We start from the raw sequence: 14,046 nt of genomic DNA on the forward strand, positions 1-14,046 counted from the left end.
TATTTTTATCACAGCAGTGTTTATCTGGTGCTGGGCTCTGATCAGAGGCCCCAGCAGCAGAGTGAGTACCCTACACGCCTATGTGCACATGTGTGTGAGGGAAACAGGCTTCCCTGATGGGTGGCTCAGACGGTAAAGAATCTGCCTGCAGGAGACCTGGGTTCAATCCCTGGGTTAGAAAGCTCCCCTGGAGAAGGGAATAGCTACCCACTCCAGTATGGAATTGAGAGGGAGAATTTTTAATGAATCAAGAGCATAGTTTTTACACAAGGGCCCTGATAATGACATCTATGATTATTTTTAGAGGGCCAGACACATGGGTATGAGCATATTATGTCTCTTTTCCAACAGCTGACAATAAATACGATAATTACTGAATGGGATGAGATTCCCCTCCCCCTCTAAAAAATCTGCTAGTCCCTTAGCTTTAGAAATCACTAGGATCCCAGGATTCTAGATATAGTACAGGAAACCTTGGAGGAACCACTTGAGTCAGCAGTGCAAACATTCGACTGGGAAGGAACCCCAAAGAGATTCAACCCTCTGAATGTGCCAGCAACAGAGAATGCCTGTGAAGAGCACAAAGGGTCATAATGATAATATTTACTTTGAAGCTGCTCAGGATTCCAGGCTCAACTGGGCTCGGTTGAACTTGGGGGATAGAAAACATACAAGAGAAGCAGGATTGAGGCTCTGCAGAAGGAAGGGAAGGGCAACTAGCATTCTCTCAAGGTCAGGTGGCGATGGTTTCAGCCCACCGTCTCTGGGAGAGGCAGCCATCCACCTGTCTACGAAAGGCTTCCAGTGATAGTGTGCTGGTCAGTGTTGAGCAACCCACTCTCAGAGAAACAGTGTCATGGTTTATAGCATCTGCTGGTTTCCCAGCTGGCATTATTCTCACCATAGCTGGTTTTAAACTGCCAACTTGACGTCACTGCACACGGGCTTGGGAAGAGCTGCAGGAAGCCTGGCAAGCTGGCTCCAGCACACCACTGTTCGCCAGGTCTCTGCAAGATGAGGAAGGCACAGAGGGCAAGGTCACAGAGCCAGGCAGGACCCTGTCCCCATCCATAGTCTCCCTTGGCCAATAGGAGTTCCTGGAGAGTTTCCTTTTGGACACCTCCCGGTTGAACTCAAAGACATCTCTCTTGGTTTATTCCAACATTCGGAGCCAGAAGATACAAGCTCCATGTGACTGTGAGTTACATGCCAACAGAGGTTGTGGTTATCCTGTTCATTGCTGTATCCCCAGCTCCTAAATCTGTGCCTGACTCCTATTAGAGGCTCTAAAGATTTGCTGACTGACTGAGTGAACCAGCATATCACACCTATTGGACACTGGGGCATATATGGGCTCCAGTGTCAGACTGCTTGCAGTCTAATGCTGGCATTGTCACATCCTACTTTTGTGACCCTGGGTCTTCCTCTTTCACTTTTCTTTTGTGGAAAAGTTTCTTCCTCCACATTTTATAGATGAGAAAGGTGAGGTGCAGAGAGACTGAAGAGCAGGGACAGATGCACACAGCTAGGAAGTGATTTGGTTAACTTGTCGGTAAATTAAGGACAAATAGTATGGACCTTAGGAAGCATCACTATGGATAAAGCTAGTGGAGGTGATGGAATTCCAGTTGAACTATTTCAAATCCTAAAAGATGATGCTGTGAAAGTGCTGCACTCAATATGCCAGCAAATTTGGAAAACTCAGCAGTGGCCACAGGACTGGAAAAGATCAGTTTTCAATCCCAAAGAAAGGCAATGCCAAAGAATGCTCAAACTACCGCACAATTGCACTCATCTCACACATTAGCAAAGTAATGCTCAAAATTCTCTAAGCCCATATATGCCCCAGTTCAACAATACATGAACCGTGAAATTCCAGATGTTCAAGCTGGATTTAGAAAAGGCAGAGGAACCAGAGATCAAATTGCCAGCATCCGTTGGATCATAGGAAAAGCAGCAGAGTTCCAGGAAAACATCTACTTCTGCTTTATTGATTATGCCAAAGCCATTGACTGTGTGGATCACAACAAACTGTGAAAATTCTTCAAGAGTTGGGAATACCAGACCACCTTACCTGCTTCCTGAGAAATCCGTATGCAGGTCAAGAAGCAACAGTTAGACCCAGATATGGAACAACGGCTGGTTCCAAATAGGAAGAGGAGTATGTCAAGGCTGTATATTGTCACCCTGCTTATTTAACATATGCAGAGTACATCATGTGAAATGCCAGGCTGGATGAAGCACAAGCTGGAATCGAGATTGCCAGGAGAAATATCAACAACCTCAGATATGCAGATGACACCACCCTTATGGCAGAAAGTGAAGAACTAAAGAGCCTCTTGATGAAAGTGAAGGAAGAGAGAGTGAAAAAACTGACTTTAAACTCAACACTCAGAAAACTAAGATCATGGCATCCAGTCCCATCACTTCATGGCAAATAGATGGGGAAACAGTGGAAACAGTGAGAGACTTTATTTTTGGGGCTCCAAAATCACTACAGATGGTGATTGCAGCCATGAAATTAAAAGATGCTTGCTCCTTGGAAGAAAAGCTATGACCAACCTAGACAAAGTATTAAAAAGCAGAGAGACATTACTTTGCCAATAAAGGTCTGTCTAGCCAAAGCTATGGTTCTTCCAGTAGTCATGTATGGATGTGAGAGTTGGGCCATAAAGAAAGCTGAGCACTGAAGAATTGATGCTTTTGAACTGTGGTGTTGGAGAAGACTCTTGAGAGTCCCTTGGACTGCAAGGAGATCCAACCAGTCAATCGTAAAGGAAATCAGTCCTGAATATTCATTGGAAGGACTGATGCTGAAGCTGAAGCTCCAATACTTTGGCCACCTGATGTGAAGAACCGACTCATTGGAAAAGACCCTGATGCTGGGAAAGATTGAAGGCAGGAGAAGGGGATGACAGAGGATGAGGTGGTTGGGTGGCATCACCGACTCGATGGACATGAGTTTGAGCAAGCTCCGGAAGTGGGTGATGGACAGGGAAGCCTGTCGTGCTGCAGTCCATGGGATCACAAAAAGTCGGCCACGACTGAGCTACTGGACTGAAACTGAATGCACAGGTTTATTTGGGGGAATACAGAAGAAAATATATATAAGGTATTTATTTACAGTGGTGCCCACACAAGTAGGTGCTCCAGAAGCAATAACTTTTCTTGTTACTACTCAAACCTGCGTATTTTATGGAAAAAGAGACTGGAATCCAGAAAAGGGGGAAGGGCTCGGCTTAGGTGACACAGTCATTTAGTGATAACCCGCCTGGGACTCTGCATTTAACCACTTGCAACAACTGAATTGCACGAGGTACCAGAGGATGCAAACATTAACTGCAAATGAGGAAAAGGGTTAAGCTTTTCTTTGTCACAGTGGTGTTGAACTCAGGGTAGAGAGGTCAACACCAGACTATCCCAGGGAATATAGTTTGAAAAAGCAGATTTCATATTCCATGTTTTAAAATGAAATCTTGAAAAAAAAATTTAGTGTTTTCAGGTTCCTATCTACATTAAGCCAAGTGAGAGGAAACCCTCTCTACTGGTGGAGATGACTTAAAAAGAGTTAAGAAAACCTGCTGTCCACTCTTGAGGAGGGAGGAGGAGAGACAAATTGACCCCTGGGGACTCCTCAGGTTTCCTGCTGGAATGTAACAGCCAAGTCCCCACCTTCCTGCAGGGGCGTGGAATCTGCTGACCTGATCTGAGTTAGGCTCCCCTCCCACCCTCAATGCTCAGCCCAGGACAGCATCCCGGCTTAGGCTGGGCCTGTGCCAGCCGTGGAGAAGGATAGAGTTAGTTCCTCACCCCCACCAGCCTCCATATTGATGGCAACCTGGGTGGGAGCACTGAGAGCAATGGGACCAGTTCTTGATTTTCTGCCCTCTTCTCGTGTTGCAATTCATCACAATTCCCTAGACACCCGCTGGGTCTTTTCTTCCAGACACTCATCATTGAGCGTCTAATTTCCACAGCCCTTTTGCACTGGCAGGCATCCGGATGGTCATTTTCCCTGTTGCCCTGCCCTGCCCAGCCCGCCCAGCCTCCCTTTCTCCAGCTGCACAAACAGGGTGGGCCCCCCTCCCTCTACTTACTGCTCCTGAGGGCTCTGTGTGAGCCTCTGCTGGGCGCTCTGGGGAGTCCTAGAAGCTGCCAGTCCCCTGCTCTCAGAGAAGTCTTAGGATCAGGGAGTCAGGGGCCAGCTCTGGGTGCTGGGGAGTCAGGGCCTACCACGTCTCAGGCCATTCAGCCAAGAGCTCATGGAACAGGAGAAAGGGTCTGAAAGTGGGGTGCACAGGGATGATTTATTAGGCATGAACAAAGACGGGCTAAAATGTAGCTTGAGCCTCAGCGCCCTAGGGAAGGCAAGTTAGGGGGAGGAGCCACCCTGGTTTCCCAGCTCAGCGGTGCTGGCCCCTTTACAGGGGAGCTGCGCCCCACTTCGGGCGGGGAGGCGGATGTGTGTGCCATTGCTCGGCCAAGTCTGCCACCTCCCATGGCAGAGGCCCCCCACCTCGCCAGATTTTTCTGGGGACCCGAATACTTCTGGTGCTGTTAGGGAGGAAAAGAAAGGGCCTCTTTTGAGAGAGTGTTTGCTGCTAATAGGTATAGCAGATCCTGGCTGGAAATGTGATCTGTGCAAGGAACATTTCCCTGCACCCCGGCACTCAACCGCATTAGTCAGACCTGGCTATGAAATCGGGCTGGGGGGCCGGGTAGCCAGGCTGAGTTGAATGTTCTCCTTGTTTTCCCTCTCTGTCTCACCAATCTCTCCACACAGAGAGCGCTCAGTAGAGACAGATATTTTTTTTTCTTAATTTATTAGTTTTTAATTGAAGGATAATTACAATGCTGTGTTAGTTTCTGCACTACATCAACATGGATCGGCCATAAGTATACATATGTCCCCTCCTTCTTGAGCCTCTCTCCCACCTCCCACACCATCCCACCCCTCTAGGTTGTCACAGAGCCCTGGTTTGAGTTCCCTGAGTCAAATAGCAAATTCCCACTGGCTATCTGTTTTACATATATTGGTGTATATGTTTCCATGCTACCCTCTGCATTCATCCTACCCTCTCCTTCCTGCCACTACCCACCCCCACCCCCCACCGTGTCCATAAGTCTGTTCCCTGTCTGCGAGAGACAGATATTTTTAAAAGCACCTCCTGCATTCATAGCTCATTATTTGGGATGAAAGAGGTTTGCAAGATGCAAAGCTAGACACACCCAGAGGGTGGAGGAGGGATGGACCATTTATGGGTTATGGGTTGAGCAGCTATAACCCCAGCCCTGGACTGCCCTGGAGATAGTGCTGTCGGTCACAAAAAAGGACTTGCCAGGCCACGATTTGCCCGGGGCAAACCCACTCCCCCCTGCTCCCCACCGGGGAAAACTGTCAATTCTTTTTTTTTTCCCACAATGAAATATTTATTTTTTTTCATTTATTTTTATTAGTTGGAGGCTAATTACTTTACAATATTGTAGTGGATTTTGCCATACACTGACACAAATCAGCCATGGATTTACATGTATTCCCCATCCCGATCCCCCCTCCCGCCTCCCTCCCCATCCCATCCCTCTGGGTCTTCCTAGTGCACCAGCCCTGAGCACTTATCTCATGCATCCAACCTGGGCTGGTGATCTGTTTCACCCTTGATAGTATACTTGTTTCAATTCTTATATTTCAAGGGATGGGAGCGGGGAAGGGGAGCAGCGGGGTGATGATAGCAGGGCAGCCCAGGTCCCCAAAGCGCAGTCCTTGGCTCCTGGCAGTGGCTGAATATACGTTGCAGCTCTCAGCTCTCAGGAATAACCTCCAAGAACCTTCACCAGTCCCCACAGCCCTGCCCCCACTCCTTAGTGTGAAAGCCAAGACTTTGAAATTCCAGTGGTTGAATTTATTAGTATCCTGCAGCCTGTTAGTTAAACAAACAAATGACTGGCTTGTTTGAAATCTAAAGGGAAGGATAATTTGTGGCCTGCTGAATTCCCTCCCCATTAGCTAAAAATGGTCTCCCCACTGGGATGTGCATCCCCTGCCGCCTGGGGCTGGCAGGGAATGGGGGGGGGAGCATGTTGAGAGGAGAGGATATTTATTTGAGGAGGGACTTCTGTCCCTTCTTTTAAACTTGAAGATAGCCCTTAAATTTTTCTTATGAAAGCTATACAAGTTCCTTGTAGAAAACCGGGACAATAGAGAAAAGCATAAAGAAGGAAGTGAAAGCCACACACAACCCCACCACCCAGACATGACTGTTTGGTAAGAGTACACTGTATGCCCTTCCAGTCTTTTCCTTAGGCATGACTTTGCCTCTCCATCACCTCCTTTTAACACGGTTTCTTTTTCTGAGTGTAAAAATGATGCACGCTCAATTTTCAAATAGTACAAAAATATGAAGACTAAAAGGAGAATTACCCCCATTCCACTATCCTGAGATGACTACTGCTAATACGTTGCTGCAGTTCCTTAGACTCCTTTTCACTTAACTGAGATCACCTAGTCCGTCTAGTTCTAGGCGCTCTTCACTTAGTGTCTTACTGTGTATGTTCTCCCATGTCAGTGAATATACATCCAAAATATGCATGAAAGCATCACCGTTCATTCTTTCATTTTTCAGGAGAGACAGGTTTGGGCAAGTCCACCCTCATGGACACCCTGTTCAACACCAAGTTCGAGGGGGAGCCAGCCACCCACACACAGCCGGGTGTCCAGCTCCGGTCCAATACCTATGACCTTCAGGAGAGCAACGTGGGGCTAAAGCTGACAATTGTTAGCACGGTGGGCTTCGGGGACCAGATCAACAAGGAGGACAGGTAAGGGAGGCAGTGGGGTGGGGAGGCTGATGGGAAGCCCACCGGGAGGAGCTCACCACCGGGTTCTTGCCAGACCTCTTGTCTGCAGAGAGCTCACTAGCGCCGCCTTCCGCCGGGGTTCCTGTCTGTTTCAGTGCTCTACTCCACAAGCTCTGCTGAAAGGAGGATGTCTTTCTCCTTCATTCAGCAAACATTTACTGAGTTCCTACCTTGTGCCAGGTACTGCCATGCTCTAACAATCTAAAGAGGAATGACTTTGTCTCTGACCTCGAGGCAGTCACGGGGAAGCCTGGTCTTAAATCAACAAGTTCCTTTGAGGTGACCTCCTCTGTAAAAGACAGGGTACAATGTTACAATGAGAACGGGAAGGAGAGAACAGTCAGCTCTCAGGGCGGGGTGTGGGGTGGGGAAGGGGGTGGGGGGAGGGGTGTTCAGGGAGGCCTGCGCAGAGGAGGTGTGCCTGACCTGGCCTTTGAAGGGTGAACGATTTTGCTGGACAGACAAGGGAAGTTTGGAAAGGGCATTCCAGGGAGGGACAACAGCTTGTATGAAGGCAAAGGCTGTGGAGGACCATGGCATGCTCTAGGGGACTGCACTTGTTCTGTTCGGCTAGACCAGGGGTGGAGCTAGTGAAGGTTGTTTCAGGACCCTCACTTGCCCACGCCCCTCCAAAGCCCTGGAACTAATTTCTAGTCATTGTGTTGTTTGCTCTTTCTTGGAGGGCCCTTCAAATCATATAAGCTTAGGTCCCTGTGATAGCCACTCTGTCCCTGGGCTGGTGCTTGGCATGAGCTGGGGGAAAAGTGAGGGGAGATGAGCCTGAAGAGGTAAGAAGGGGCCGGATGATGGAGGGGTTAATAGAATAAAATAGGGTTAATAGAATAAATAAATAAAAGGGGTTAATAGAATAAAAAGCTCTACAAAGTAGAATGATGTGGTTGGATTGGCCTTTGAAGAAGGGGCTTTGGGATAGTATGGACATGGGCTGGAGAGCAGGAAGAGCAGCTAGGAGGCTGTTGGACCAGTTTGATGGAGGCCGGCGGTAAAACAGGGAAGAGGAGACAGATGGGGTAACTGTTGAGTAGGTAACTCAAGAGGACTTGGTAGAGGCTTGGTGTTGAGGTTGGGAAGGCAAAAGAAGAACCTAGAATAAGACTGAGATTTCTGGCTTTGGAGAGTGGACAGATGGTGGGGGCATTCAGTAAGAGGGACTCAAATAGAACCAGGTTTAAAAAGAACTAGCTCTGTTTTGGACATGGTGAGCTTGAGATGCCTGCGGCCTGTTGAGAGAGGAGGCGCCCTTCATCGGTTGGCAGCTGAATGTGCAGGCTTTCGAGGTGAGGAAAAGGTCTGTGCTGGCAAAAGACTTAGGTTATCAAGGTAGAGGGACTGTGTTCCAGCCGCAGACATACGTAAGATCATCCAGGGAGTGGAGTTGAGTGAGGTGAACACGGTGCTAAAAACAAAAGCCTGGGGATGTTAAGTCAGCAGATGGAGGAAAAGACATCCTGGAAAGAGACTGAGTTGGAATAAGCAAAGAGGTGGGAGGAGAGACCGTGGGCGGTTGAAAATGGTGTGCCAGGGAGGGCTGGAGCCGGGCTCAGATGAGGACAGGATGAGGGCTGGGTTGAGGTGGGGAGGGGTCAGACACCATCTGCATTTAACTAAAAATCATGTGTAATCCCACATGCTCTTCGCAGAAAAGGTCATTCATCATTTTGAGCAAAGTGTCTGCTCATCCTTTGAGAATCCCCTTGCTTCTTAGCAAATTTGTATCCCCAATTTTTCTATTTCTCCCTTAAAATAACAACAGCCACACTCATTTCCTTATAATGAATAGATATATTTAGCTCCTTAAGATGTGAACTGAATTCTGTTTTCCATTTGAAATTCTAGATGAAGGACACCTCTGCTTTTTATAGGCTTGCTTATTGTGCTAATCTTGTATGGGGGAGAATAAATTAAACCCTGGGGGAAAGGGGATATTTGGGTCACAATATGAGTGATTAATCTCAGCTGCAGATTGCTCAGCATCTCCTCAATTAAATAGCTTACGGTTCTCAGTAACATACGTTCGATATGCCTAACATTGGAAAATGTCTGGATAATGATGGTTTGGGAGGGCTGAACTGATAGAACCTCTTAGAGGCTAATCTGCTTCTTTTATAATTTTAGTATGCTTACTGTTTTTCCTAATTATAAGTATGATACATGCTTATATCAAATAACACAAACTCGAATAAGTAGAAATGAGAAACCTCCGGGAAATGGGCTGGGGAACAGTAGTAGAGTGAGTTCCAGGGATTTGTACCAAAAAGCCATGTTTTCTCCATTCTGACAAGGCCAGGAGGGCATAGATAGGTCAGTGCAGCTGCACTAAAATAGAGCATCAGAAAGCCCTGCTTTACCCAGGATGCAGAGGTAAACTGAGGAGAGCAGGGACGAAGGCTAGAGCCTGGGGAAAGCCACTATTTTTTAAGAAAAAGAACCATAAACTGGACTTCATTAAAATTAAAAAGATTCACACTATTAAGGAATTGAAAAGACATGTCACAGACAGGGAGAAAACATTTGCAAATTGTATGCCTTATAAAGGACTTGTAACCAGTGTATTTTAAGAAAGCTTGCTTTTCCCAAATAAGACAACAACCCAATTAAACAAGTGAGCAAAAGATCTGAATACACATTTCACCAAAGAATATACATGCATGATTCATAAAAACATCAAAAGATGCTCAACATCATTAGCCATTCAAGAAATGCAAATCAAAGCCACAACGAATTATCACTTCACACCCACTAGAATGGCTATAACCAAAAAACAGAAAACAGCAAGTATTGGTGAGGATGTGGAGAAATCAGAACCTTCATGACACTGCTGGCGGGAAGGTAAATGGTACAGACACTTCGGAAAAGAGTGTGGGAGTCTCTTCAGAAGTTAAACACAAGCTTGTCATAAAAGCCAGCAATAGCACACCTAAATATATACCCATGGGAAATGGAAATGGGAAGGCCACCATTTGAAAGATGCTGGAGCAAAAGGAGCTGGAGGGGGAGACAGAGCACAGACTGAAAAAAGGGGTGTGCTTAGGGACCTAGGCTTTGGGCTCTGACAGAGCTGGGTTTGGTCCCATCCTGCTACCTATTAATTTAAGGATGTTGCACGGGTGTTTTGTTCGGGTCTCACCCTATCCATAACCAGTATTATGGTTCTTATGATTGCAAGATACCCTCGGTAATAACCATCAGGCAACTTGAAGGGGAAAAGGGGTTTATTACTCACAGGTCCTGGAAGGGAGAAGGCATACCTGGGGCCACACAGCAAGGTTGAGGGTCAAGGGTAAAGAAAGAGAGAGAGAGGACCTGGGCCAGGGGTTCTGCTTTCCCTGGGATCAAGGGTGGGTGAGGGTGGGTGGCCTGTAGTTTTGCAGGCTTGCTCTTTATCGATGAATTTAAAACATGAGAGAGAGAAAGCAAGTGGCTTAAATGGTCAATTATAAAAATTCACCAAGATCTTTAAAACAAAGAAGCCTGGGGTGGAGGGGTGAGGGGGTGGAGAAGGCTGGTTTCTTATCTTTCTGTGGCTGGCAATGTGTTTATTCGAGATAGCCGTCCTTGAAGTAATGTCATATTGAAGTGGATGCCTTTGAAATCAAAGCTTAAATCAGGCACTTGAGTTACAAAAAATGCAAGTTACAACTGTCAGGACTCACACAACTTGGCACTTAAATTCTTTTTTGTAATTATTTTTGGCGGTGCTGGCTCTGCTGAGCACAGGCTTTCTCTAGTTGCGGTGAGTGGGATCTACTCTCTAGTTGTGGTGGCTTCTCTTGTTGCAGAGCATGGGCTTCAGAGTGCAGGCTCAGTAGTTGGCAGCTTACAGGCATATGGAATCTTCCTGGACCAGGGATCAAACCCGTGTCTCCTGCATTGGCAGGCGGGTTCTTAACCGCTGGACCACCAGGGAAGTCTGGCACTTAAATTCTTTATGCCTCAGTTTTCTGTAAAGGGGAGATGATGATAATACTAATACCTACCCAGAAGGTGATGTGTGAGGCATACTCCACATGTAGGAAATGCTTAAACAGTGCCTGGCGCAGGGTAACTAATGAACAGAAGATATCGTTATGATCATGACTTTTATTGGTAGAAGAATCAAGGGAGGGTTGTATCATGTAGCATATGGGAGGATATGATAGTGTCCAGGAAGGTAAAAGCTGAAAAATATTGGGACTTCCCCGGTGGTCGAATGGTTAAGACTCTGAGCTTCCACTGCAGAGGCAACAAGTTCCATCCTTGGTCAGAGGACTAAAGATCCCACATAACCTTTTGGTGTGGCAAAAAAAAAAAAAAAAAAAAAAAGGAGAAATATTCATTAGATTTGGCAACATGAATGGAGGTCATTAATAAATACACTTAAGAATAATAATTCCAGGGGTATTGTGGGTGGAAACTAGTTTGCCGTGAATGAATGGGAGATAAGGAGGTACAGGCATCAGACTAGCAAAAGGAGCAATTGAACAGAAAAATGAGTCCAAGATCAAATTCCTGTTTCTGTGAGAATTTAGCATTTGTCATTTGCAAGGAAAAGAATGGACTATTCAAGAAAATGTGCTGGGAAAATAGGTCATCCATCAGGAAAAAATAAGATGAGACCCTCCCACACAAGTATCAGTCCCCAAAATAGATTCCAGTTGGATTAAAAACAATTTCTAAAAATACGAGGAGAAAACATAGGAGAATATTTTTGTAACTTTGGAGGGTGGAGAAGGCTTTTCTAGTTGTGATGCAAAATCCAAAAGTCAGAGAAGACTGACAGATTTAAATTCGTTAAAAATTAAGCAAAACAAAACCTTTGTCTTGTGGATGAAAAATGTCGCCTGCCTTATCAGTAAACAAAGGATGTTGCATCAAGGCAGCGGCCACTGAGAGCACACACAGTGCATTCTGAGGGGACTCAGGATGGATGGAGAAAAGCAGTATACTGGCCCTGGACAATTAAGATGCCTATCAAAGGCATGATTTCAATGAGCCCCACCAGACTCTTGCCTCTTCCCATACATAGAAAAGTACTGCACTCATTAACTTGAGATGTCTGGTTTTCTTTAACTAGCAGTAGTCTTTTGATGGTCTGACTACCTGGATTTTGTTGCAAAACCCCCTGGATATCTTGTCTCCTCCGTTACCTCTTCGGAGCAGTCCCTTAGAGCTGAGAAGGTGTCTTCTAGGCTTAAGTCCTCAGTTTTGTCCACCAAGTAAAACAAAATTCTCAGCTTTTAGGTTGTGCATTTTTTCAGTCATAGTCTATTGAAAGATATTATAAGCAAAAGCAAAACCAAACTACAGATGGGGAGAAAATATTTGGAACCTATATAGCAGACATCGATCCCTGGGTTGGGAAGAGCCCCTGGAGCAGGGAACAGCTACCCACTCCGGTATTCTGGCCTGGAGAATCCCATGGACAGAGGAGCCTGGCAGGCTATAGTCCATGGGGTCACAAAGAGTCGGACATGACTGAGTGACTTTCTCTTTCACTTTTTCATATAGCAAAGTGTTTTTCTAAAATGTAAAAAGAACTTATACAATTCAGTGAGAAACAAGTAGTTGACAGAAGGGGAAATGTAAATGGACCATCAATATATAAAATGATGGTCATTCAACTTCATCAATGGTCAGGGAAATGTGAAATGAAACAATGAAGAATTTTTTTCATCTATCAGATTTGCAAAAATAAAACATAAAAATACAATATCCATTAATACCAGCTAATTTCATTCATCTTGCTAGGAGTATAAATTGATACAGATTTTTTAAAGGGCAAATTTGACAGTATCTATTAAAATTTTAAATGTGATAAGCTAATTGCTTAAAATAAATCTCTCTCTCTAGATAAATATACATCCTATCGATTTTGTTTCTCTGGAGAGCCCTGACTAATACAACCATCAATATCAATAGATATCAAGGCTTCCCTGGTGGCTCAGTGGTAAAGAATCTGCCTGTCAATGCAGGAGACATGGGTTTGATCCCTGGGTCGGGAAGATCCCACATGCTACAGAGCACCCAAGCCTGTGTGCCACAACTATTGAGCCTGTGCTCTAGAGCCTGAGAGCTGCAAATACTGAAGCCCACATGCCCTAGAGCCTGTGCTCTGCAACAAAAGAAGCCACCGCAATGAGAAGTCCAACTAGAGAGTAACCCCCGCCCTCCACAACTACAGAAAAGCCCACGCAGCAACGAAGACCCAGAACAGAAAAAAAAAAATTTAAATTCAGTAGATATCAAGTTTTTAAGTCTCAAAATGAGTTATTCTTTAACCATCAAAACATTTCACTCTAAAAGAACTCGTTTCCAAACAAAATAAAAAATGAAAAAAAAGAAATGTGAGTATCTTATGATCCAGCAGATCCATCTTTATGTATACAGCCTAGAGAAATGATTGCACGTGTTCGTAAAAGGCCCACAGAAAGGATGTTCACTGTATCATTGGTTATGGGATGAAAAAAAATTTTAAGCAGTCTAAATTTCCACCAAGAGGGCAACTAAATGAGCTATAGTACCGCCACACCATGGACCTGTACTTGGCCATGTAAAAGAACAAGTTAGATCTATACATACTCACATAAACAGGTTGCTAAGTGAAAAAAAGAAGTAGAAGAATGATACACAGATCATGATGCCATTTGTGTAAATCTACCCCTTCCCAATAAAACAAACATTTCTCCCTTTCTCCCCCTATCCTTCCTTCCCCATCCCTCTCTCTGTTTATAGAGACATAGATAAAAGTCTGTATGGATAATCAAACTAAAAATATTAGTTACCTCTGAGAATGGTAGATTAAGTACATGTATTGTTTGCGTGATTGCGAGTAAATTTTTTAAAAAATTGAAAAAATTTCAAAGGAAGCAGATACAGTGGGTATAGACTGCTCCTTTAAAAAGCTTTTCTGAGCTGGGCAAAAGATAAAGCAGCATGCAGAGGGAGGCAGGGAGGTCATGGGTGAGTTTTATGAGGATGGAAAAGATGAAAAGGGCTTGAACAGGAGCAGAAACTTCAAGGATAGACAGGAGGGGGCCTGATGTAAGAGAAAGAATCCATAAGACATAGTAACCAGTTGACATGGGGGATCTAGTTCAGGTTATAAAATTCTGAATGCCTACTGTATGCCTGGAGAAGGAGATGGCAACCCATTCCAGTATTTTTGCTTGGAGAATCCCATGGAGAGAGGAG

The 14,046-nt window shown here is 45.2% G+C and overlaps 1 protein-coding gene across 5 annotated transcripts in view; it reads left to right on the forward strand.

Moving 5' to 3' along the window:
• Positions 1-14,046, forward strand: part of SEPTIN6 (septin 6) — a 74,199-nt gene that overhangs the window by 18,942 nt on the left and 41,211 nt on the right. For all 5 annotated transcript variants that reach the window (XM_065914975.1, XM_065914977.1, XM_065914974.1 and 2 more), the window contains exon 3: positions 6,621-6,816. In XM_065914975.1, coding sequence (XP_065771047.1) covers positions 6,621-6,816 — 196 coding nt within the window. The remainder of the gene's footprint in view (positions 1-6,620; positions 6,817-14,046) is intronic.

The sequence above is a fragment of the Muntiacus reevesi genome, chromosome X, assembly GCF_963930625.1.
Source record: "Muntiacus reevesi chromosome X, mMunRee1.1, whole genome shotgun sequence".
Lineage (NCBI taxonomy): Eukaryota > Metazoa > Chordata > Mammalia > Artiodactyla > Cervidae > Muntiacus > Muntiacus reevesi.